This window comes from Coregonus clupeaformis, chromosome 30 (genome assembly GCF_020615455.1).
Source record: "Coregonus clupeaformis isolate EN_2021a chromosome 30, ASM2061545v1, whole genome shotgun sequence".
In the NCBI taxonomy this organism is placed as follows: domain Eukaryota; kingdom Metazoa; phylum Chordata; class Actinopteri; order Salmoniformes; family Salmonidae; genus Coregonus; species Coregonus clupeaformis.
The window spans coordinates 13943554-13970534 of NC_059221.1; the positions used below are offsets into that span (position 1 = coordinate 13943554).

At 43.7% G+C, this 26981-nt stretch overlaps 2 protein-coding genes across 3 annotated transcripts in view; one reads left to right on the forward strand and one right to left on the reverse strand.

Moving 5' to 3' along the window:
• The window catches only part of LOC121545863 (activin receptor type-1B), a 30783-nt gene extending 29512 nt beyond the window's left edge, over nt 1-1271 (forward strand). For both annotated transcript variants that reach the window (XM_041856740.2, XM_041856741.2), the window contains exon 10: nt 189-1271. In XM_041856740.2, the coding sequence (XP_041712674.1) occupies nt 189-314 (126 nt within the window). In that variant the 3' untranslated portion in view covers nt 315-1271. The remainder of the gene's footprint in view (nt 1-188) is intronic.
• A 3150-nt stretch (nt 1272-4421) lies between these two features.
• The window catches only part of LOC121546498 (histone-lysine N-methyltransferase 2D-like), a 56348-nt gene continuing 33788 nt past the window's right edge, over nt 4422-26981 (reverse strand). Inside the window, exons 37-51 of the mRNA XM_045209454.1 lie at nt 26736-26879; nt 26273-26437; nt 25813-25960; nt 25452-25533; nt 19682-19857; nt 19330-19454; nt 18908-19055; nt 18532-18668; nt 10129-11545; nt 9759-9895; nt 9370-9500; nt 8088-8373; nt 7801-7874; nt 7620-7728; nt 4422-7363 (exon numbers count right to left, since the gene is read on the reverse strand). Of these exons, the coding sequence (XP_045065389.1) occupies nt 7271-7363; nt 7620-7728; nt 7801-7874; nt 8088-8373; nt 9370-9500; nt 9759-9895; nt 10129-11545; nt 18532-18668; nt 18908-19055; nt 19330-19454; nt 19682-19857; nt 25452-25533; nt 25813-25960; nt 26273-26437; nt 26736-26879 (3372 nt within the window). The 3' untranslated portion in view covers nt 4422-7270. The remainder of the gene's footprint in view (nt 7364-7619; nt 7729-7800; nt 7875-8087; nt 8374-9369; nt 9501-9758; nt 9896-10128; nt 11546-18531; nt 18669-18907; nt 19056-19329; nt 19455-19681; nt 19858-25451; nt 25534-25812; nt 25961-26272; nt 26438-26735; nt 26880-26981) is intronic.

The following is a 26981-nucleotide window of genomic DNA, read 5'->3' on the forward strand; positions in this document are numbered from 1 at the left end:
TAAGTTATTAGCAATTGACTGCATTTAAATGTAAATATGGTGAAAACAAAAAATGGTGCAATTATTTTTATTGTACTTTATTCATTCTTTATTCACAAGTCATTTGACATTTCCTTTCCACCATTGGGACTAGTGGAAAGCTATAGTTGATGTAGTTTCCTTCCCCCCCCTCTCTCATCCTCATCCAGTCTCTGCGTGTGATGGGTAAAATCATGAGGGAGTGCTGGTACTCTAACGGAGCGGCCCGCCTCACAGCGCTACGCATCAAGAAGACCCTCTCTCAGCTCAGTGTCGAGGAGGACATCAAGATGTAAGATAAGAGTGGGATGGACGGCAGAGCCATGTAGCTCGCTGGCGACGTACAACGATAGAAGACCTGGGCTGTGTCCCAAATGGCACCATATTCCCTATCTAGTGCACTACTTTTGACCAGGGCCCATGGAAAAGAACACGGAAAGGACTGAGACGAAATGCTGCCAGTTTTAAAGCCACACCAAGTTGTGACAAGGCCTACCTCACCTTTTTAGCCAAAACTACTGAGAATCTCCCCTCTTCTCTTCTTCCTCCCACCCTCACTATGGCCTTATTCACCAGGTTATCCCAACCTCCTCTCCTCCTTCCCTCTTCCCTTCACCCACTCCATGGGCCACCACACTACAACACGATAAATGTTAATACTACCATTATTATCACCACCAACCTCCCTGTTCAGTTTTACTTTGTTCCGAGGCAGTAATTATTACTATTGTACAGTGACAGGAATTTCGTTTGTAATATTTTGTACATCTTTTTTTTTTGCCACAAGACTAGCTACTTCCTGAAAACTCATATTCATAATGTGGTTTTATGTGCACATTTTTAAGTTAAAGAATATTCTGTTATGAGTTTGATTTGTTTCTTTTCATGGCAAAGTGTTGCTTTTTTTATTGCTTTTGGGAGAGTGTGGGAGAGTAGCAGAAGACGCACTTGTTGTCACCCAACCATCTGTACAGGATGAAACCAACCATATAAGGCAGGAAAGTCACTTCTATGGACACGTCACTATATATACTGAACAAAAATATAAACGCAACATGTAAAGTGTTGGTCCCATATTTCATGGGCTGAAATAAAAGATCCCAGAAATTTTCCATACGCACAAAAAGCTTGTTTCTCTCAAATGTTGTGCATAAATTTGGTTACATGTTAGTGAAAATGTCTCCTTTACCAAGATAATCCATCCACCTGACAGGTGTGGCTTATCAAGAAGCTGATTAAACAGCATGATCAGTACACATGTGCACCTTGTGCTGGGACAATAAAAGGCCACTCTAAAATGTTTTGTCACACAACACAATGCCACAGATGTCTCAAGTTTTGAAGGAGCATGCAATTGGCATGCTGACTGCAGGAATGTCCACCTGAGCGGTTGCCAGAGAATTGAATGTTCATTTCTCTACCATAAGCCTCCTCAATGTCGTTTTAGAGAATTTGGCAGTACATCCAACCGGCCTCACAATCGCAGACACGCCAGCCCAAGACCTCCACATCTGGCTTCTTCACATGCAGGAGCGTCTGAGACTAGCCACCTGGACAGCGGATGAAACTGTGGGTTTGCACAACCAAAGAATTTCAGCACAAACTGTCAAACTGTCTCGGGTAAACTCATCTGCGTGCTCATCGTCCTCACCAGGGTCTTAACCTGACTGCAGTTCGGCATTGTAACCGACTTCACACTGGAAAAGTGTGCTCTTCGTGGATGAATGCCGGTTTCAACTGTACCGGGCAGATGGTTGACAGCGCATATGGCGTCGTGTTTGCAGATATCAGCGTTGTGAACAGAAAGCCCCACGGTGGGGTTATGGTATGGGCAGGCATAAACTGCGAAAAAATTGCATTTTATCGATGGCAATTTGAATTCACAGAGATACCGTGACGAGATCCTGAGGTCCATTGTTCATTCATCCGCCGCTTGGTCCCATGTCGCAAGGATCTGTACACAATTCCTGGAAGCTGAAAATGTCCCAGTTCTTCCATGGCCTGCATACTCACCAGACATTGAGCATGTTTGGGATGCTCAACGTGTACGACCGCGTGTTCCGGTTCCCACCAATATCCAGCGACTTCACACAGCCATTGAAGAGGAGTGGGACAACATTCCACAGGCCACAATCAACAGCCTGATCAACTCTGTGAAGGAGATGTCGCGCTGCATGAGGCAAATGGTGGTCACACCAGATACTGACTGGTTTTCTGATCTACTCCCCTACATTTTTTTTTTTTTTAAGGTATCTGTGACCAACCGATGCATATCTGTATTCCCAGTCATGTGAAATCCATAGATTAGGGCCTAATTTATTTATTTCAATTGACTGATTTCCTTATGAACTGTAACTAAGTAAAATCTTTGAAATTGCTGCATGTTGCGTTAATATTTTAGTTCACTGTACATCAGCGGAGTAGACTACAGCCATTCCTATACAGCTTTCAGAAGCCTGGAATAGCTGATTGGACGTTTCACAGACTTGTCAAGCATTAAAACAGACTGTGCATTCTGCTACTTGAATACCCCACAAAAACATGTTGCACTCCTTGTATGTGACTCCTACATGTATCACATTTGATATTTGGTCCAGTTATGTTTTGAAATGTGGCAGGGATGTTGCTTTTTGGAATGGTTTTATTTATTAAGTGTTTTTATTTCATATTTTGATGAATACGCTGAGATTTGATGTGATTTAAGAAGCCAGTCAAAGATGTTGAGTGATCGATCTGTAGCATATTTGAATTCAGTCCAACTTTCTCCATATGTGATAAGTTAGCTAGGGTAGCGCCGATGTCGATAACCACTAGCTTTCTCAAGTTCATTTTAACGAAATAGCCATTTCCCTTATTTCACCTGTGGGTAGTGCTGGTATCCAATACACTGAGCAAATATCAAATCAAAATCAAATTGTATTTGTCACATGCGCCGAATACAACAGGTGAAATGCTTACTTACAAGCCCTTAACCAACATTTACTAAATAAACTAAAGTAACAATAATGAGGCTACATACAGGGGATACCGGTACAACGCAAATAGTCCGGGTGGCCATTTGATTAATTGTTCAGCAGTCTTATGGCTTGGGGGTAGAAGCTGTTAAGGAGCCTTTTGGACTGAGACTTGGCACTCCGGGTACCGCTTGCTGTGCGGTAGCAGAGAGAACAGTCTGACTTGGGTGACTGGAGTCTATAAGAGGCATAAACGATGGCAATGAAAATACTGTTTTACTGTAGACGCTACTGATGGATACATTTTGATTTGTATACAAAACATAGGCATCTCTTTTCTCTATCTGTACTGTGGTCATTTTTCAGTGACATTTTCAATGGTACTTTCAGCTGGTTTCTCTGAGATGCAGAACTCAAATGAGAGCTTGGCACAGACCTCAGGAAAACACATCTGTTTTATTCATTGTTTTTCTTGGGTTGTAGCTATCGATCTTTCCTTTATTGACACTGGGCTAGTTAATGATATCGTGATGTAACTATGAGCTCATCTCACCATTTTTGTATTCATTTTCAGAAAAATATGGTATTTTTGACTGAACGGGGCAAGAATAGGCTTGGATATCTATTATAAATGTTAACACTGGAACTGGGCACTCTGAAACAGGATACAATGTGTTCTGATGATGGCATGCAGAACAAGAGGCTGTCTCAACACTGGGACCTCAGTCTTTTACTGAGGTAAAATGTATAGAATGCAGAGGAAAAAAAGTATACATTTTCTATTTGTTTTCCTTTGGATTTGGGGCGTGTATACCCCAGTAAATGTATGTTGCTGCTACTGTAACATTGGGAAGGATATATGACGGAGTATTTTGGGGTCAATCTATCCTGGTATTTCATGAGGGTTTTGAGGAAGAGATGGTTGTCATGAGAATCAAATATTCCTGTCCATGTTTTAGCATGGGAATTTGTTTTTTGTTATACCAAACGTCCTATTCATACTGTAAACACCTCTTCAATATTTCAAAAACCATGTTAAACTAATATTTTTTCAGGACTAGTTAGAAAATGTGTACATATGGTAGGTAGGTGATATACATTAAAATACAAGTTTTGAATTAGTTTGTCTTCTTTGAGTCGCTTTAGCCTGCAATTTAGCATGCAATTCTCAACTCGCATGTTTTATTTAAATGAAAATACGATTCCAAATTATATTTAAAATGCATTTTATTTTTCTTTAAAAGAAATAAAAGCAGAGACATGGATGATGGGGAGGGAGGGGGGAACCTGTATAGAAAGAGATGAAACCTCTGGCATCATATGTACAATTCAAAATTATATCCATACAAAACATGCCACATACAATAAAAATGATCATTTATTCATATTCCCTAAAAGCAGCTCGGCTGTACAGATGTAAAACATTTTTAAAAAGTTAGGTAAAAAAAGTTCAACTTTTAGCAAGCTCTTTATTTAAATTATAAGATATGCCGAGAACTTAAATTAGATATTCAAACATGATAGAAGGTAGGAAGAAGTTATTTAGGCTAAAATCCAGTGAGCGACAAAATGTCTTGTCATGGTCTTCCCTTCAAATAAACATACCAAGAAAAAAATATCACTGACTCAGATACTTTAGCAATATCTACCACTTTTAGAGAAGTACTCTATCCATTTACTATTGAGTGCAATTCATTCTCCGGTAAGTACGGGGTTAACTTTGAATATTTAGTCATAACATACATCAGGCCGAGTAGCCCGTTTTCACAAGGTATACCAACACATTCACTTCTATAGGGAAGATAATAAAACACGAATCATATTTAATAACTAATATCCTAGCCAGGGAGGAGTTCAAGATTTTCCATTTACTGACTCATACTAATAATCCAATTGTGACCAATCAAGGGATAGACAGGTTTTGGTAAAATTGACAAGTAGTAGCATAAATTAAAAAGTAAATGAACAAATACGTGAACAATTGTACATAAATACACAAATGCTATGCACCCTTGTACTGCTTTTACACAAGTGATTTTTCATGAAGTTGTAATAATCTTGACAACTTTCCATAATGCATCTAGAACATTCTCTTATCACTCTTGGCTTCTCATCCAAGTCATTGGAGAAGACCATACCTATTTTAACAAACTGTCTTTGAAAGCTTATAGCAAAAAATGCTAATAGAAAAACAGGTAAATGCAAAAACACTCCATTTTACATATATTTATATATCTATATACACACACACACAGCATAATCTTTGATAAAATGATATCCAGTGGTTGATTTCTTTCATCAATTTTATTTCTCTACAATTTTAGATTTTTATTGATTAAAAAGGGGTTGGATAAAGAGTTTGTTGCCCCCTATAGTATATATATACAGTTTGTACACTTTTGCATTTTTCTTATGTGAGGTTTTAGGTCAGGGTAGAGGATACAAAGTAGTACAGGAGACATCGTCATGGAGACTTCAGAACTCTCCCCTTTGAAGATCTACTTTGTTATTAATTTCATAAAAAAAGAAAACAAATGCCCTTTTTTTACAAGTCTTCCCCTGCCCTTGATTCAAGCCTCCAGTATAGAAGACCGTACTACCACTAGAAAACCACAATACAGGGATCTTTATAAATACACCTAGCGGTGGTGTGGTTAGACAGGCAGGGCCAGGCAGAGAAAGACTCACTACAGTAAAGTTTACAACAGTCCACTACATGATATAGAGAGGAAGAGGCTAGATTCATGGTTGACGAGAAAAGAAAATATTAAAATGCAGATGGGATTTGAAGGACTAAAAGGTGGAAAACAAAATTGGATAGTAGTCTTGTCTTGCATCATTACCCGCAAGCTTTCTGCTTAATGTGTGACCTAAAGGCACAAAGCAGCAAGCGTACATTACACTTCCTTCACTCATTAGGGTAGTTGGACTTGATCGTCTTGCCAAAGACTTCTTATTAAATTAGCGCCGTGATCCTACTTCACTTTGTATTGAAGCTGTGGAAGCAACAATCATTCACACCAATCTCTCGCTCAGTCCTCCGCAACATAAGGGTGGATGTTATTGTGCGTTCAGTCACACAACTAAAAAGCATGATATCTAAATGCATTATAAATATGCAGAGAATGGCAAAAAAAAGTAGCTACATGAAATCCAGGATGACCAGGAGTCATCTAATGACACCTGTTAAGCTTGTGATTGATCTTAATGTGATATCTTAAAAAACGATCATATAATTTAATCCGTCTGTATACATAATTAATGAGGAATAATATTGTTGGCTCATTATTGTAAAATCAGCATAGAATAGATAGAGCAAACCGGCTGCTATTTTAAGTTTCCCTGCTTGTCCGAGAAGGCTATATTATTAGCCTAATGAAAACATTCCCACCGACACCTTTCTTCTCCCTTTTCCACAGTAGCAGTTACAGTTTTTACGCAAAGTAAGCAGTCACTCCCACTAGATCAATGAGGTAGACTGGGGGTCCAACTAACCCACCTTTATAAACTCCTTTAGTCAGTCAGGACAATAATAAAACCTCTGTCTTTCTGTCTGGTGCCTCTAGAGGTCAACTTTTATATTATCTTACATCTTTCTACTCCGTCTCCATCAACAATACATAGTTCTTCTATACAGACTCAGAGACACTGTCTTCAGGATTGTCTAGCTAGCCAATAATATCCACGTCGGGAAGTCAATCTTCACCAATGACGATGGGAGAGTTTCTTTTCCTTAAGGGTTAGGTTAGGAAGGGGAGAGTGCGGGAGAAGAAGAAAAGGATAGGTAAGACTTTAAAAAATGCATTAGTTTGTTCTTAGTACTTAAAATGGCTTCTTTCTTCAAAGCTCTAGGTGAGGTCTGTCCTAAGAGAGTATTGATATCACATAGATAGAATCAGAACATTTGGTAGGTGTAGAGAGGATTGTACTCCAGCCATAGTTATTGAAAGGGTTGCGGTAGGTAGGTAGAGGAAAGAGTTGCTTTTGGCAGAGGACACAGTTCATCCACAAAGAGATTGTCCCACCATTCGGCTGGATGTCAATAGAGATGGTTTGTTTGCTTTTATATCAGTAATGCTCTCCAAACCTTTGGCTACAGGTGTGAATGCAAACGTCTTAGTCTTTTATTGTTTTGGAGGTTAGTTTCCCTCCTCGTTCGTCAGCTTATGAACAGCTTACGAACAGCTTATGAACTGGGTAAGTAGTTCTAAAGATTCTAAAGGCTTTGGCGCAGCAGGAGTGTTCTGTTCTGGCACCCGGGAGAAAGAAGGGACTCCCCTCTTATTCTCCCTGTTAGTTTAGTTCATCCACTTTCGGCAATTCCAGGCTCCGCAGTGGCAAGGGATCTTGTGCTGATCGTCCTCAAAGTCAAACTGATAGTCGTACGTCAGCTAGGAGAAGAGACAGAGAGGGTCAATAACGACACTGCTGTAATATATCATTATTACATGTATTTATAAAGCCAGGTTTACATCAAGTTGTCACACTGCTTTCCCGTAACACAACCAAGACCCCCAAAGAGCCAGTTTAGGGCTTTAAATCAGTGAAGGAAACTTATGTACACAGCGGTACAAAAACTGTATACTGGGTATGTACATAAACTATAAAAGTGCACGCATATGACCGGGGTTCTCTGTGGTCTCTTACCTCTTCACCCTTGGGGATTCGGCGACTGGAGATAATGATGATCTTGTCCTCTTTGTCAAACGTCACCACCTCAGCAACACAGTTGGGGGCACAGGAGTGGTTGACATAGCTAAAGAGGAAAACAGAGGGTGAGACCGGGGACAAACATAATATGAAAGAGAAAGTACACGTCAACACTTACCGAGCAGGGCCGCCGGTCAGAGTGGCATCGATCACATGCTCGTTGTTGGTGCGGAACATGTAGATCCCACGGTTCTAGAAGAAAACAAGCAGGAAGAGAGGTCATAAACATTCCAATCCACTGATACCTTGAATATGAACAAATATATTACAATCTTTATCGGTCTTTTCACCATTTTGTTAAGTTTTTGTGTAAAATCAACAACTGATCACAGCTACTCTAAACAGACAAAGACTATTGACTACTCAATAGTCTGGACTGCTATTGACTACTCAAGAGCCACCCACCTGTTCCTCGTAGATTTTCTCGCGGCGGTTGGCCACCTCGTTGCGGATGATGGTTCCTATATACTCGATGACCATGGTGTGTTTGTCCAGGTCCTTGGCAGCGTACAGCCCCAGGCCCTGGATTTGGGACCGGGCCAGGTAGACGTTGTTCTTCCACTCTGTCTTCAGACGGCGGTACTGGGAGGACTTGGAGTGGACAAACTGCTTGCTGTAGGGGGTGTTGATCTCGCCGGTGAAGGTGCTCTGGTAGGCCTTGGACATGGACGTACTGTTCAGGGTGTGAGGCCTAAGAGAGAGAGACACAGAACTAGATCAGAGTCAGTCTGCACAGTCATCGTGTCATTCAGTTTAGAAATGTTTAAGTGTCACTCTTCATAACATTTGATGAAACACAAAAAATGACTTTGAGGATATTTATGTCGACAGTGAGGGAGAGCTCCCTCATTATTGTATACTGTGGATAATGCATGGAACACACTTTTTGACCAATCAGAATGTGTGGCCTGAACTAACAACTTTATAATCAACTACTAACAGACCACACAGCTAGTTATCTACATCCTCTACACCAGTGATTCTCAACTGGATTCTCAAATAGATTTTTTCATTTTATTTTTTGGGTGGTAGATTAAAACTACTCTAGTCTGAACTTAAACTACTAAAGTTAGGTAGAAAGTGTGTAGAAATGATCATGAACATTTTAGAATAATTGAAAAAATATATATATTTATTCAATTAGCTAGTATTTTCAATATAGAGCTATTAGCAGCGCTATTTAGCCGATTTGGTTGATTTTGTGGTCTCAAACCAGTGAGCTTACTAACATTCTTCATCAAGAATATGGGCAAAATGGATGATTGACAATGGAAAATGTTGTTCCCTTGTCATATAAATTGCTACATTTACTATCAATATAGCATAAAAAATTGCTGCTTCCCAGATGGCATTTTGCCCCCCCCAAAATTGCATATGCAATTATTGGGTTGCAACAGACAACCAGGTCCAATTTGGGTCCCGAGGCAAAACCAGTTGAGAACCACTGCTCTACACAGCATATCGATATCTAGATTCTCTAATCAACATATCTATACCTAGATCATCTATGCCTTCTATACTAGTATACTATTTTCTATAACTACTACTATAAATCTATTTTGAAGACTATATTGCAGTCTTACCTCTTGCCGTGTGTGAGTATCTTGATCATACTAAAAATGTATCGCTACAGCATATGATCATATTATCTATGCCATCTACGTGGAGGACTATACTGCATTCTTACCTCTTGCAGTGTGTGAGGATCTTGGGTTCGGAGCGGGCGCAGCCGGTGGGGTTGATCATGAGGGGCAGCTCCATCAGAGGGTGGCGACCATAGCGGAACACATAGTTCTGGCAGCTCTCCACTCCAGGCAACTAATAATGTAACCCACAGGATGTTAGTGAAATGAACAATGAAAAAGCATGATCCATATCTCAGATGACACCCTATTCCCTCCACAGTGCACTTCTTTTAACCAGAGCCATAGTGACTCTGGTGGTCAAAAGGACACAAAGTAGGGAACTGTGTGGGTAATAGGGTCTCATTGGAGACACAGACCTTGGTTTCATGGAAGCAATGAGAGCAGAGGAAAAAGCCAAATGGCGATTCTGATTTCGGAAAGGACTTCTTACCGACTCAGTGATGCGCAGCACGGCGTGGACCGTGAGGCCGTACATGTCCTCTCCCTTCACATGGTCAGTGAACAGCTTCAGCATGGCAGACTCTTCTCTCAGCTTAGCTACAGACTGAACCACTCTGTCCCAGATACCTAGAGGGAGGACAGGAAACACAGGACATGCTTACAGACCAGATTAGTAAATTGCAGAGATGGAGTCAATTCCATTTAAATTACAGATATGGCTGTGTTCGCAATGGTGCAATTACCAAAAACTAGCAACTAAATTCCAAATGAATGGCAATTTAGACAAATTAACCCTAACTGTGGACAGTTCTGTGATTGGACATTTCAACAGAGGCAGCCTGAGCAGGGTCTGGGTGTACCTTCTGGGCTGGTGTCGCGGTAGTGCAGGTCCTCCTGTCCATGCTCCAGCACCCGTACCTCGAACAGCGGCCTTCCCTCCGTCTCGCTGATACGACAACGATACCGACACCGGCGGTTAGGCACCCGCGTACTCCAGTAGATCCTGGTAGCCTCGTAGCCCACGGGGAAGATGGCGGTCGGAGAGTGGAAGGCTTGCATCTGAGACGGCAGCAGCTGGCCAACGGCGTGGAAGATGAGGCCGCCTACGCGGAACAGGTGGATGCGGTCGCCGCGTTGTAAAATACTAGCGATCTGCTTAACCTCGTCTCTCTCGATGTAGACGCGGCGGAACACGGCGAAGCCCGTCAGCTCCTCCTCGCTGGGTCCTTTCAGTTTGTGTTGGGTGCACAGCATGGTCTTGTCCCTGAAGAACATGCAGCGGGCCCGGATGCCGCAGGCGAAGTGGTAGACGTTGGGGCAGCGCAGGCGGCTGCAGCTGTTGGTGGCGCCCGTCTTCTGGCAGTAGGCACAGCGGGTGCGGAGCCCGCGCCTCAACGCCATTTCTACGTTCATCAGCGCGCCTCCCTGCGTCTCGTACACTTCCGTGCTCCATAGGGCGCAGTTGAGATGAACCCACAGGTCCACGTCGATGTTGAGGAGCCTGGCGGGGCCGTCTGTGGCGCCGTCGCCCTCCTCGTGGCAGAAGCAGCACTTGCGTTTGTCCCGGGGCAGTTTATCAGGTCTCAGGGTGATGCGGAGACGCTCCATGAGCTCTGAGACCCCGCGGCTGCTCTCCTTCTTGGAGCCTCCTTTACGGATGGTGATGACGATCTGGAGACGCTTCCAACGGAGGCCCTTCCACTTCTTCACCTTGGGCCGGACCACCATCTCCTCAGGGTCGGGCGAGAGGGGCCTGCTGCGGTGCTTCACCTTGGGGGAGATCACCTCCAGGCTGGGGGTGGGGGATGTGGGGGTGTCCTGGGGCTGGGGGGCTGGTTGGTCAGCAGGCTTGGCATCACAGTCCGCCTGAGCAGCGGGAGCCTCAGCAGAGTTAGGAACAGGAGCCTTAGTGTCAGCACCAGGGTCAGAGTCAGGGAGAAGGACAGGGTCAGGAGGGGGAAGGATGGCCTCCTCAGCCTCAGGCTCCGTTTTGATCTGAACAGTGGCGGTGGCAGGCTCCGTTTTAATCTGAAAGGTGGTCTGAGCAGGGCTGGAGGGAGCTTGAGAGGGAAAGGCTAGCTGAGAGGGGGAGGCTGGCTGGGAGGGGGAGGCTGGTTGTGTGGGAGGCTCAGGTTCACTAGGAGGAGCTGGAGGAGGAGAGGGAGAGGAGGGCGGGGAATCCTCGACAGGGATGACGGGGAGATGGCGTACGTCCAGGTCAGACACGTTGGTGGTGTAACAGTGCTGAACCGGTTTGTCCTCCTGTTCGGGGAACTCCTGAGAGAGAAATGAAAGTGTTTTGAGGAGTCTCCTCCAGGTCATTGACATTTGACAAAAAAGGCCATGTGCAAAGGTCTGTAGCTAACCTGACTAATAGTAATTTATTGGAGTTATATAGCTCTATTTCCAGACGCTCAAAGCACTCTGTGTGTGTGAGTGTAAATGATGTCTATGGTGTATACTATATGTAGGCACTTGATTAGTGTCATAAGGGAGACTATAATAATAATAATAATAATAATAATAATAATAAGCCATTTAGCAGACGCTTTCATCCAAAGCTTACAGTCATGTGTGCATACATTTTTACGTATGGGTGGTCCCGGGGATCGAACCCACTACCCTGGCGTTACAAGCGCCATGCTCTACCAATTGAGCTACAGAGGACCACGACCAGGACCAGGACTAGGCATCTACCACCATCAGATTACAGGGGGGGTAATGTAGCCTGTTTTTTGTCCCCCACTTTGGTTCTGAAATCACCATCACCCACTAATTAACTTGTCATTTTTGCAGATTAAGTGTTTGAGCTAGTAATGTATCAATATTTATCATTTACAAATGAGCTATGACATAGCCAATGAATATATAGAACAACTTTGGATTTCACCCCCATCTCAAAATCAAATTGTTTTGACCGTTTGGACGTTTTTAGTGAGCTTCTTTTCTCCTCCTGCTTTGGCCGGTCAGTGCACCTTGCAAAAGTGATTCCTTGTTATGAAATTATAAATGTTACCCTGTAGCCTATATCTAAAAATGACCATATACACTGATTGTTAAAAGCAAAACTACCAAAACTATTGCTGATGGTAAACCTGAACAATGAAAATGAAATATATTGTAAGGCCCGTTCAGCAGGAGTAGCCAGATGAGAGTTGCGTCTCCGGTAGCTTACATTTATTCCGGTAAAAAACAATTTTCAACAGTGCATACAGTGGGGAAAAAAAGTATTTAGTCAGCCACCAATTGTGCAAGTTCTCCCACTTAAAAAGATGAGAGAGGCCTGTAATTTTCATCATAGGTACACGTCAACTATGACAGACCAAATGAGATTTTTTTTTCCAGAAAATCACATTGTAGGATTTTTAATGAATTTATTTGCAAATTATGGTGGAAAATAAATATTTGGTCAATAACAAAAGTTTCTCAATACTTTGTTATATACCCTTTGTTGGCAATGACACAGGTCAAATGTTTTCTGTAAGTCTTCACAAGGTTTTCACACACTGTTGCTGGTATTTTGGCCCATTCCTCCATGCAGATCTCCTCTAGAGCAGTGATGTTTTGGGGCTGTCGCTGGGCAACACAGACTTTCAACTCCCTCCAAAGATTTTCTATGGGGTTGAGATCTGGACTGGCTAGGCCACTCCAGGACCTTGAAATGCTTCTTACGAAGCCACTCCTTCGTTGCCCGGGCGGTGTGTTTGGGATCATTGTCATGCTGAAAGACCCAGCCACGTTTCATCTTCAATGCCCTTGCTGATGGAAGGAGGTTTTCACTCAAAATCTCACGATACATGGCCCCATTCATTCTTTCCTTTACACGGATCAGTCAATCAATCAATCAATCAATTTTATTTTATATAGCCCTTCTTACATCAGCTAATATCTCGAAGTGCTGTACAGAAACCCAGCCTAAAACCCCAAACAGCTAGTAATGCAGGTGTAGAAGCACGGTGGCTAGGAAAAACTCCCTAGAAAGGCGAAAGCCTAGGAAGAAACCTAGAGAGGAACCAGGCTATGAGGGGTGGCCAGTCCTCTTCTGGCTGTGCCGGGTGGAGATTATAACAGAACCATGCCAAGATGTTCAAAAATGTTCATAAGTGACAAGCATGGTCAAATAATAATCAGGAATAAATCTCAGTTGGCTTTTCATAGCCGATCATTAAGAGTTGAAAACAGCAGGTCTGGGACAGGTAGGGGTTCCATAACCGCAGGCAGAACAGTTGAAACTGGAATAGCAGCAAGGCCAGGCGGACTGGGGACAGCAAGGAGTCACCACGGCCGGTAGTCCCGACGTATGGTCCTAGGGCTCAGGTCTCTCAGTTGGCTTTTCATAGCCGATCATTAAAGAGTTGAAAACAGCAGGTCTGGGACAGGTAGGGGTTTCGTCTGCAATAGGTAAGCAGCTTGGTTTGAAGAAATCAACTGTGGGAGCAATTATTAGGAAATGGAAGACATACAAGACCACTGATAATCTCCCTTGATCTGGGGCTCCACGCAAGTCGTCCTGGTCCCTTTGCAGAAAAACAGCCCCAAAGCATGAAGTTTCCACCCCCATGCTTCACAGTAGGTATGGTGTTCTTTGGATGCAACTCAGCATTCTTTGTCCTCCAAACACGACGAGTTTAGTTTTTACCAAAAAGTTCTATTTTGGTTTCATCTGACCATATGACATTCTCCCAATCCTCTTCTGGATCATCCAAATGCACTCTAGCAAACTTCAGACGGGCCTGGACATGTACTGGCTTAAGCAGGGGGACACGTCTGGCACTGCAGGATTTGAGTACCTGGCGGCGTAGTGTGTTACTGATGGTAGGCTTTGTTACTTTGGTCCCATCTCTCTGCAGGTCATTCACTAGGTCCCCCCGTGTGGTTCTGGGATTTTTGCTCAACGTTCTTGTGATCATTTTGACCCCACGGGGTGAGAACTTGCGTGGAGCCCCAGATCAAGGGAGATTATCAGTGGTCTTGTATGTCTTCCATTTCCTAATAATTGCTCCCACAGTTGATTTATTCAAACCAAGCTGCTTACCTATTGCAGATTCAGTCTTCCCAGCCTGGTGCAGGTCTACAATTTTGTTTCTTGTGTCCTTTGACAGCTCTTTGGTCTTGGCCATAGTGGAGTTTGGAGTGTGACTGTTTGAGGTTGTGGACAGGTGTCTTTTATACTGATAACAAGTTCAAACAGGTGCCATTAATACAGGTAACGAGTGGAGGACAGAGGAGCCTCTTAAAGAAGAAGTTACAGGTCTGTAAGAGCCAGAAATCTTGCTTGTTTGTAGGTGACCAAATACTTATTTTCCACCAAAATGTGGAAATAAATTAGTTAAAAACCCTACAATGTGAATTTCAGGATTTTTTTCTCTCAATTTGTCTGTCATAGTTTTTTTAAAAGTTATATATATAGTTGACTTGTACCGATGATGAAAATTACAGGCCTCTCTCATCTTTTTAGGTGGGAGAACTTGCACAATTGGTGGCTGACTAAATACTTTTTTTCCCCACTGTAGATAACAACTACCTAGCAAATTACATAGGTTGTCATTCAACTAATAAAGCTTAATATCGCGCAAGCCATTTTAGCATTTCAATGCTGAAGGTGCCACACAGATGTGCAAGATCAGGAACAGGCCGAAGCTGGGCACAGTGTGCAAATTGACTAGGCTACTGATGTTCCCTAGGGTTATTCAGCATGCAAAATGACTTCTAGACCTATGATTGTCAACACAGTTACATGCTTAGTTTGACACTGGAGGATGCCTCAGTTGTCACAAAAGAGGAGGTAGAAAGCAATGAGCACAAAACAAGTGTGAATCGGCTATTCGTAAGGTTTGAATCGATTGTCTTTGGACCGATGCATGCTACATTCGGATCAATGTGGGGTCCGCGGACCGATACAGTCCTATCTTAAACATTTGAATCGGAGGCCAATGCGTATCGGTGAATCGTTCCACCCTTAATAAATATAGCTACATCATAAATATATAGGGTTATATCATAGGGAGACTGCACAGCAGGCCTCCAAACTAACACTTTATCCTGATGGCACTGGTGTACGAACGTTTTCAGTTGGTGGCACCAGCTCATGATTTGGTCGCACCAATTTCTTTCCACACAATATCACAGCTCAAAAAAATTAAGGGAACACTAAAATAACACATCCTAGATCTGAATGAATGAAATAATCTTATTAAATACTTTTTTCTTTACATAGTTGAATGTGCTGACAACAAAATCACACAAAAATTATCAATGGAAATCAAATTTATCAACCCATGGAGGTCTGGATTTGGAGTCACACTCAAATTAAAGTGGAAAACCACACTACAGGCTGATCCAACTTTGATGTAATGTCCTTAAAACAAGTCAAAATGAGGCTCAGTAGTGTGTGTGGCCTCCACGTGCCTGTATGACCTCCCTACAACGCCTGGGCATGCTCCTGATGAGGTGGCGGATGATCTCCTGAGGGATCTCCTCCCAGACCTGGACTAAAGCATCCGCCAACTCCTGGACAGTCTGTGGTGCAACGAGACATGATGTCCCAGATGTGCTCAATTGGATTCAGGTCTGGGGTGCAACGTGGCGTTGGTGGATGGAGCGAGACATGATGTCCCAGATGTGCTCAATTGGATTCAGGTCTGGGGAACGGGCGGCCCAGTCCATAGCATCAATGCCTTCCTCTTGCAGGAACTGCTGACACACTCCAGCCACATGAGGTCTAGAATTGTCTTGCATTAGGAGGAACCCAGGGCCAACCACACCAGCATATGGTTTCACAAGGGGTCTGAGGATCTCATCTCGGTACCTAATGGCAGTCAGGCTACCTCTGGCGAGCACATGGAGGGCTGTGCGGCCCCCCAAAGAAATGCCACCCCACCCCACACCATGACCGCCAAACCGGTCATGCTGGAGGATGTTGCAGGCAGCAGAACGTTCTCCACGGCGTCTCCAGACTCTGTCACGTCTGTCACATGTGCTCAGTGTGAACCTGCTTTCATCTGTGAAGAGCACAGGGCGCCAGTGGAGAATTTGCCAATCTTGGTGTTCTCTGGCAAATGCCAAACGTCCTGCACGGTGTTGGGCTGTAAGCACAACCCCCACCTGTGGACGTCGGGCCCTCATACCACCCTCATGGAGTCTGTTTCTGACCGTTTGAGCAGACACATGCACATTTGTGGCCTGCTGGAGGTCATTTTGCAGGGCTCTGGCAGTGCTCCTCCTTGCACAAAGGCGGAGGTAGCAGTCCTGCTGCTGGGTTGTTGCCCTCCTACGGCCTCCTCCACATCTCCTGATGTACTGGCCTGTCTGCTGGTAGCGCCTCCATGCTCTGGACACTACGCTGACAGACACAGCAAACCTTCTTGACACAGCTCGCATTACATTTTTACATTTTAGTCATTTAGCAGACGCTCTTAACCAGAGCGACTTACAGGAGCAATTAGGGTCAAGTGCCTTGCTCAAGGGCACATTAACGTCATTTAGCAGACGCTCTTAGCCAGAGCGACTCACAAATTGGTACGTTCACCCTATAGCCAGTGGGATAACCACTTTACAATTTGGGGGGTTAGAAGGATTACTTTATCCTATCCCAGGTATTCCTTAAAGAGGTGGGGTTTCAAATGTCTCGGAAGGTGGTGAGTGACTCCGCTGTCCTGGCGTCGTGAGGGAGCTTGTTCCACCATTGGGGTGCCAGAGCAGCGAACAGTTATGACTGGGCTGAGGGGGAGCTATGCTTCCGCAGAGGAAGGGGAGCCAGCAGGCCAGAGGTGGATGAACGCAATGCCCTCGTTTGGGTGTAGGGACTGATCAGAGCCTGAAGGTACAGAGGTGCCGTTCCCCTCACTGCTCCATAGGCAAGCACCATGGTCTTGTAGCGGATGCGAGCTTCAACTGGAAGCCAGTGGAGTGTGCGGAGGAGGGGGGGGCATTGATGTGCCATCCTGGATGAGCTGCACTACCTGAGCCACTTGTGTGGGTTGTAGACTCCGTCTCATGCTACCACTAGAGTGAAAGCACCGCCAGCATTCAAAAGTGACCAAAACATCAGCCAGGAAGCATAGGAACTGAGAAGTGGTCTGTGGTCACCACCTGCAAAACCAGTCCTTTATTGGGGGTGTCTTGCTAATTGCCTATAATTTCCACCTGTTGTCTATTCCATTTGCACAACAGCATGTGAAATGTATTGTCAATCAGTGTTGCTTCCTAAGTGGACAGTTTGATTTCACAGAAGTGTGATTGACTTGGAGTTACATTGTGTTGTTTAAGTGTTCCCTATATTTTTTTGTAATGATCTTATAAAGTCATAGTCATTCACTGTGCTTTATTAAGAACTGTATTACACTACTGAGACTGTATTCAATAAATAGGTTGTTTCATTTAACATGTCCAAGCAAGAACGCATGATTCAAAATATTTTGATGTGCAACCTAATCCAGTGATTGCCATGAATTTTGGTTTGACAATTAGGCTATGGTTATATTTCTATGTCAAAATAGGACTCCAGATAAAAAATTTTTTTGGTTCAAAACAGGCATTTGATACATCTTTATGTGCACTAATATCACATAGGCCTGATTCATTTGGGGCTAATTTACCACCTGAGGGAGTGGAAACTTAGTCTGATCACTAACTAAATATAAAACCCACTACTAGTAGTATTAATCGAACAGTACATTTCATGTCCTAAAAAACTGCAGTGGCACCATCCAATGAGGCCTACATGCACTTGCAATGGCCGGTGTGCATTTTTTAAAGCCATATCAGATGTCTCGGTTATAAAATAGTGTGCTACTAGCTCAATATTGAGAAATCCTCACAGCTCACCAAAGCAGCCCCAGCGAAACAGGCACTTTCACAGTAAGGTCTACACCTGTTGTATTCGGCGCATGTGACAAATACATTTGATTTGATTTCATTAGGCCTATAGAAATCATGAGGATAGTGCACTTTACTGTTTGACCAAATAATTGCTTTATCCACGAAACATTTTTTGAAGTTCTGATTGAGGTGATCAGATAGAATGTGCAGCTCGCACCGATTAAGACCAATTAAAAATGTACCTCGCACAGCCAAGTTCAAGGGTCGCAAAATGAGACTACATGGCCGCAGTCTGGAGCACTGCTGCACATGGATGTGAGCAGAACAAGGATTTTGGCTCAGGAATAGGTCTGTCTATTATATTGGAGGAATATCAGGAAAGCAGGAATTTTCTGATTAATAAGGAATATTCACATCCCTGAAATGGAGAGAATGTGACATACCTGTTTGATGAGTGAGAGGATGTCCACCTGTTTCTTCAGAGTGCAGCCTGGCAGAGAAACATCAAACTGTCTGAGCCACTCTGCATCCTGGCTGGGTGAACTACCATCTATACCACCAGTCTTCACACACGGGGTACCTGAGGGGAGAGTTTACTATTATAAATCGGTTTATTTTCTGTTTCTCCAATTATTTTATCTAGCTAATAATTTAAGATGGGGGGGGGGTTCAACCTGGAGAAACATTAAGCTTAGGCATAGATCTAGGATCAGCTTATTCTCCTCCCAAAAATGTTATGTTTTTGGTTAGATCACTATTTAGTAGGTAACTACATTCTATTTGGGACTTAACTGTGAGGATAAATATAATAGAAATCACCTGGAGGTCCAGTACCTGGTTGTTCGGGGCTTTTTCCTGGTCCTGAGGCTCCTGCTCTGCCCGGGCTGGGAGAGAAAGCCACCTCATAGGAACCAGGCATCCGCATGTGGAGGAGCTGAGCCACCGCCACCATTACATGGTTCAGATTCTGGAGAAATAAACATCAACCCACCCATCCATCAAGATCTTAACTGTCCCAATTGTTGTTGTTTTTTCTTGACAGACAGTTCATGGTTTAGTTCAGATAGGAGCTAGCCTGGTCCCATATCTGTTTGTGCCATTTGCCAAACGTGACAATGACCATAGGAGTTGGCAAAATAGCACAAACTGATCTGGGACCAGGCTAGATAGGAGATTGGTTGGAGTGAAAATGAGAGGGGGTCAGAAAGGGGTGTAGGGACGTAAGAGGGTTAGCTCAGTACCTTGGCTGCAGCGGAGGACAGTGCGAAGGTCACAGCCACCTCGTTGCTCTTGGCTTTGTCCCAGGGGTTGGTTGTAGACACCACCTTGTCATCCGCTGCTTCAAACGGCTTGTTCTCTGGAAACACTGGACAAGGACAGAAAAAAGATGACGTGGACTGGCAAGAGGAGGGAATTCCTAAGTTAATATTTCCGAAGTGATAGTCCAATTATTAGTTTGGTACTACATTTTGAAATATTTTAGTCATTTAGCGATGCTCTTTGACGCACGCTCAAGAGCAACTTACAATAAGTGCATTGTCAACAAGTAACCTATATTTTTTATGAGATCAGAAGAATGTGTAGTGGTCCTACCTGGGATGGCAGTGCGGGGGATGAGTGGTATGGTAGGGGAGATGGTTCTCTCAGTCTCCTCCTCTTTGGGTTCTCTGAGGCGAGGGAAGCGGGGTGCCTCGTCACCTAGGTCACTCTCAGGAGAGGATGCTGGAACAATACTGTCTGGAGCGTCGCTGTCCTCATCACTCTCCATCCTGAAAGATATAGGTAAGGTAATGTTTGCAATCAACTTCATACTAAATAACTACTCATTATTATGAGTAGTTATTTTAGTACTGAGAGCAAAATACTTGCTCTCCATCCTGGAAAATATGATCTGTCAAGGGCACACTGTGTATAGGATGGGAGGGTACTATACATGACAGAGGAGGCTACTCCAGAGAGAAAGAGGATGGTCCTCCTCAAAATATTGAGGAAAAGTTAAAAACAATAACAATGTGATCCCAAGGGGGGAGAGAGAAAAAGTAGCCACCGACTCGCGCTAGTTAGACAAACTTGTAAATGACATAGGTTATCCATCATCCCATTTGGCAGTGCCTGTCTTTAGTGCATTAAATCGATGTAAAGAAACTAGCTCTCCATTTGGCAAATCTGACCATAATTATATCCTCCTGATTACTGCTTACAAGCAAAAACTAAAGCAGCGGGTACCAATGACTCGCTCAATACAGAAGTGATCAGATGACGCAGATGCTAAGCTACAGGACTGTTTTGCTAGCACATACTGGAATATGTTCCGGGTTTCTTCCGATGGCATTGAGGAGTACACCACATCAGCCACTGGCTTCATCAATAAGTGCATCGATGACGTCGTCCCCACAGCGACAATACATACATACCCCAACCAGAGGCCATGGATTACAGGCAACATCCGCATTGAGCTAAAGGGTAGAGCTTCTGCTTTCAAGGAGCAGGACGCTTATAAGAAATCCCGCTATGACCTCCGACGAACCATCAAACAGGCAAAGCTAAGATTGAATCGTACTACACCGGCTCCGATGCTCGTCTGATGTGGCAGGGCTTACAAACTATTACGGACTACAAAGGGATGCACAGCCGCGAGCTGCCCAGTGACAAGAGCCTACCAGACGAGCTAAATCACTTCTATGCTCGCTTTGAGGCAAGCAACACTGAAGCATGCATGAGAGCATCAGCTGTTCTGGACGACTATGTTATCACGCTCTCCGTAGCCGATGTGAGTAAGACCTTTAAACAGGTCAACCTTCACAAGACCAGACGGATTACCAGGATGTGTATTCTGAGCATGCGCTGACCAACTGGCAAGTGTCTTCACTGAAATGTTCAACCTGTCCCTGGCTGAGTCTGTAATACCAACATGTTTCAAGCAGACCACCATAGTCCCTGTGCCCAAGAACACTAAGGTAACCTGCCTAAATGACTACCGACCCGTAGCACTCACATCTGTAGCCATGAAGTGCTTTGAAAGGCTGATCATGGCTCACATCAACACCATTATCCCAGAAACCCTAGACCCACTCCAATTTGCATACCGCCCCAACAGATCCACAGATGATGCAATCTCTATTGTACTCCACACTGCCCTTTCCCACCTGGACAAAAGGAACACCTATGTGAGAATACTATTCATTGACTACAGCTCAGCGTTCAACACCATAGTGCCCTCAAAGCTCATCACTAAGCTAAGGACCCTGGGACTAAACACCTCCCTCTGCAACTGGATCCTGGACTTCCTGACGGGCCGCCCCCAGGTGGTAAGGGTAGGTAACAACACATCTGCCACGCTGATCCTCAACACTGGGAAACCTCAGGGGTGCGTGCTCAGTCCCCTTCTGTACTCCCTGTTCACCCATGACTGCATGGCCAAGCACAACTCCAACACCATCATTAAGTTTGCCGACGACACAACAGCGGTAGGCCTGATCACCGACAATGATGAGACAGCCTATAGGGAGGAGGTCCGACACCTGGCCGTGTGGTGCCAAGATACCAACCTCTCCCTCAACGTGATCAAGACAAAGGAGATGATTGTGGACTACAGGAAAAGGAGGACCATGCACGCCCCCATTCTCATCGACGGGGCTGAGGTTCAAGTTCCTTGGTGTCCACATCACCAACAAATTATCATGGTCCAAACACACCAAGACAGTCGTGAAGAGGGCACGACAAAGCCTATCCCCCCTCAGGAGACTGAAAAGATTTGGCATGGGTCCTCAGATCCTCAAAAGGTTCTACAGCTGCACCATCGAGAGCATCCTGACTGGTTGCATCACCGCCTGGTATGGCAACTGCTTGGCCTCTGACCGCAAGGCACTACAGAGGGTACTGCGTACGGCCCAGTACATCACTGGGGCCAAGCTTCCTGCAATCCAGGACCTCTATACCAGGCGGTGTCAGAGGAAGGCCCTAGAAATTGCCAAAGACTCCAGCCACCCTAGTCATAGACTGTTCTCTCTGCTATCACGCGGCAAGCGGTACCGGAGCGCCAAGTCTAGGTCCAAAAGGCTTCTTAACAGTTTCTACCCCCAAGTCATAACACTGCTGAACAGCTAATCAAATGGCTACCCGGACTATTTGCATTGTCCCCCCCCTCTTTTACGCTGCTGCTACTCTATTATTACATTTACATTTACGTCATTTAGCAGACGCTCTTATCCAGAGCGACTTACAGTTAGTGAATACATATTTTTTATTTTTTTATACTGGCCCCCCGTGGGAATCGAACCCACAACCCTGGCGTTGCAAACGCCATGCTCTATCAACTGAGCTACGCATAGTCACTTTACCTCTAGCTACATGTACATATTACCTCAATTACATAGACTAACCTGTGGCCCCGCATATTGACTCTGTACCGGTACCCCCTGCATATAGCCTCGCTACTGTTATTTTATCATTGCTCTTTAATTATTTATTTTTTACTTAAGTTTATTTTAGTAAATACTTTCTTAACACTTATTTTTCTTAAAAACTGCATTGTTGGTTAAGGGCTTGTAAGTAAGCATTTCACTGGAAGGTCTACACCTGCTGTATTTGGCGCATGTGACAAATAAAATGTGATTTGATGATAGCCAGATGTTAGCTAGCCAGCTAGCTAGGCTAGTTGAGGCTATTTTACCGCGCTCCCCGTCCTTGTCTACAACAACTCCATTCAGATTAAACAGCAGCCTACCTGTTTGTTGCTCGTTGTAGCCTACTCATTTAGCTAACTATTCTGTAAGTTGTATTCTATTTTGCATTGATAAGAGATCTCCCACTTCACGTTGCTCACATGGAGCCTCTGACTGTAATGCCAACAATCTACACGCTTGAAACCTGTGTAGGTTATACGGTATGTATTTTTATGGGGCGCACGTCATAAAAAATACATTCAAAAGTATGTTTTATTAAATTAAGAATTTCAAATGTCATGGTATATCCATATATATCAATGTCACAGACACCTTTATTTAATTGAGACAGACTTTTCATTTTTAAAATAGGCCTATGATTTTTTTTCTTCAAAAAAATGAATACTCTCGCAAGTATTCAAATACTAATGTCCATTCGAACGACCGTGCCCATCCCTAACACAGGATTCAGATAAGCTCCATATCATATAATCAGGGCCTAAAATGAACACCAGCCAAATGCGGGTAGATTTTGGCATTGGCGGGTAAGATATCTATTTCACCAGCCACGTTTGCGGGTGGTCAGGGCTCCACAGTGTGGGCATTGTACATGCATTTGTGAATAAAAACAGTCAAGTATGATCACTTACATAGTTAAATAAATGCTGCAGTGGCTGTTTTTTGTTTCATAGCTGGTAAATTCATAGCATAAAGTCAAAGATCTACGAATCCTATAGCCTATCCCACCTCGTGCTGCAACACCACCTGGCTGAGGGCTGTGTGCGTGAAGAGCTGAGTGAAATAAGCATTTTTAGAAGCGCTGCGGACAGCCATAAAAGTTGGTCTAATATACACTACCGGTCAAAAGTTTTAGAACACCTACTCATTGAAGGGTTTTTCTTTATTTTTACTATTTTCTACATTGTAGAATAATAGTGAAGACATCAAAACTATGAAATAACACATATGGAATCATGTAGTAACCAAAAAAGTGTTCAACAAATCAAAATAAATATATCAAATAGCCACCCTTTGCCTTGACAGCTTTGCACACACTTGGCATGCTCTCAACCAGCTTCACCTGGAATGCTTTTCCAACAGTCTTGGAAGGAGTTCCCACATATGCTGAGCACTTGTTGGCTGCTTTTCCTTCACTCTGCGGTCCGACTCATCCCAAACCATCTCAATTTGGTTGAGGTCGGGGGATTGTGGAGGCCAGGTCATCTGATGCAGCACTCCATCACTCTCCTTCTTGGTCAAATAGTCCTTACACAGCCTGGAGGTGTGTTGGGTCATTGTCCTGTTGAAAAACAAATGATAGTCCCACTAAGCCCAAACCAGATGGGATGGCGTATCGCTGCAGAATGCTGTGGTAGCCATGCTGGTTAAGTGTGCCTTGAATTCTAAAGACATCACTGACAGTGTCACCAGCAAAGCACCCCCACACCATAAAACCTCCTCCTCCATGCTTCACGGTGGGAAATACACATGCGGAGATCATCCGTTCACCCACACAGCGTCTCACAAAGACACGGCGGTTGGAACCAAAAATCTCAAATTTGGACTCCACACCAAAGGACACATTTCCACCGGTCTAATGTCCATTGCTCGTGTTTCTTGGCCCAAGCAAGTCTCTTCTTCTTATTGGTGTCCTTTAGTAGTGGTTTCTTTGCAGCAATTCGACCATGAAGGCCTGATTCACACAGTCTCCTCTGAACAGTTGATGTTGAGATGTGTCTGTTATTTGAACTCCGCAAAGCATTTATTTGGGCTGCAATTTCTGAGGCTGGTCACTCTAATGAAATTATCCTCTGCAGCAGAGGTAACTCTGGGTCTTCCATTCTTGTGGCAGTCCTCATGAGAGCCAGTTTCATCATAGCGCTAACATGATGGTTTTTGCGACTGCACTTGAAGAAACTTTCAAAGTTCTCGAAATGTTCCGGATTGACTGACCTTCATGTTCATCTTTTACCAAATAGGGCCATCTTCTGTATACCCCCCCCTACCTTGTCACAACACAACTGATTGGCTTAAACGCATTAAGAAGGAAAGAAATTGCACAAATTAACTTTTAAGAAGGCACACCTGTTAATTGAAATGCACATCAGGTCGCTACCTCATGAAGCTGGTTGAGAGAATGCCAAAAGTGTGCAAAGTTGGCATCAAGGCAAAGGGTGGCTGTAAAGAAAAACCCTTGAAAGAGTAGGTGTTCTAAAACTTTTGACCGGTAGTGTACTTGAAACAAAAGTCTACTTGGCTATTTACCTTGTTTTGTTCACAAGCTAGGTTGTTTTTCAATGTTTGAGTTTCAACTGATAGGGAAGAGAAGATAACGCGGCAACTCGTCAGACTCAATCTCACATGCAAAACATGACTGTCACGTTACCACGGTAACCTCCCACCCTTAAAGGGGCAGGTGAAAATGTTGTCTCATCTGTGATATTTTGGTTAAAAGACTCAGGTCACAAAAAATGTTATGAAATTAAACAATATACCACATTACTTCTTACTAGTAATACATTTGTTTTAGAAACATTATAAAGCATGCTCATCAGTTTTTTTGTGTTTTCTTTGTGTAATTTTAGCACACTTAAAATATTTTATCTGGTAAAAAATCTGAGTGGCTGGTAGATTTTTAAATCTACCTGCCACAGTGGCTGGTGGACCAAAACGTTTATTTTAGGTCCTGCATATCATACCTGATGTCCTCGTTCTGGTTATGAGGAGGGGTGGGGAGTGCTGCAAGGATATCCATACTCTTTACCTCCTCAGTGACAGAATCTGCAGACACATTGTAGAGAGAGATGCGATTAACATACTGTTCAGCTGCTCATAAAATCTGACTGCACTGTACAAAACCCTTACATTGTTCCTATCTGGCTCGAAGGACCATGAAATTGCTGAGGGTTTTGGATGACAAATTCATTACCTGAATTTGGGGGTGCCTGTATAAAACCATACAGGTACTCGGAAGTGAGACAAAGTGACTCTTTATTTAAAAGAAAGACTTAAAAACACTTAAAATATATTTATTTAAATTATATAAAAGCCTCGTCTTACCCATAGTGTCCTCTGTGGTCTCGGAATCCTTCTGTACCTCAGTCAGCTCCTCCACAGCAGTCGTCCCGTTGAGCATCTTGTGCTGCACCGAGGGGGGTGGTGTGGGGGGCAGGGAGGACGGGGGTGTTGGTGGATTACTGAGGTTACTCTAAGGATATAGGGTGCCGTGGTTAAACAGTGAACAGTGGGATAATTGAGATCAATAAAAGCCATTGTTGTCATATAATAATGATAATAATTTATTAAACTTCTATAGCACTTTTCATAACAGAAAGAAATCTCAAAGCGCTTCAAAAGCAAAAAATACGCACATCTTGTTAAACTGCTGGGTGAGTGAATATACATAAATAAAGAAAATAATGTCTGAGAACACTGTTGCATAAGAGCAATATCTAGCTGGAAATCTAGACCTTAACAGTAAGTCTATGCTGTACACATCAGCTTGTTGAAAAGACAGTACCTTGGTGAGAAGCTGAGAGTAGTAGTCTGGGATGTTGTCCAGTACTGCATTTCCAAAGGAGCCCTTGAGCTGGGCCTTGCCGTTGGCTGAGCTGCTGCCGAAAGGGGCGAATAGGTCCAGACTGGCAGTGATGGAGGGCTCCATCAGGGGAAGGAGAGAAAGGCCCTGGATGAAAATAATGACAACATTTGTAAGTTTCTGTCACAAAAAACAAAACAAGCATGGGGAAAGCCAAATTAGGTATTACTGTAAAAAATGGCATCCTACCAAATATGCACTGCATTTTTTAGAGAGCGCTTTTTTTCCATTGCAATATCAAAGTTATCAAATAATACGGCATACACTAAAATCAACAGTTCATTTCCACCCTTTCATTAAATTAAAGTGTCCCACTACGTTTCGGTGAGAAAAGGTCTGGTGCTCTGAATTCATTCACCAAGCCTCGGAGTTCATCTCCTCTAACCTGTTTCAGTTGTTTCATCAGGGCTTCAGTGCTCTTCCCAACCTCCTCTTTCTTCTTCTTACGGGACTGGGGCGCTCGTTCTCCAGTCTTGTTGGTGCGCTTTGCCTTGGCAACAGGAGCCCTCTTTGTGATGGACTGCAGATCCTGTGAAGAGGACAAACAAATGCAATGAAGCAAGGAATTGCACCATCATCCCATTTGAGAGGACTATGACATTCTAAGTACATTTCTATGACTCTTACCTAC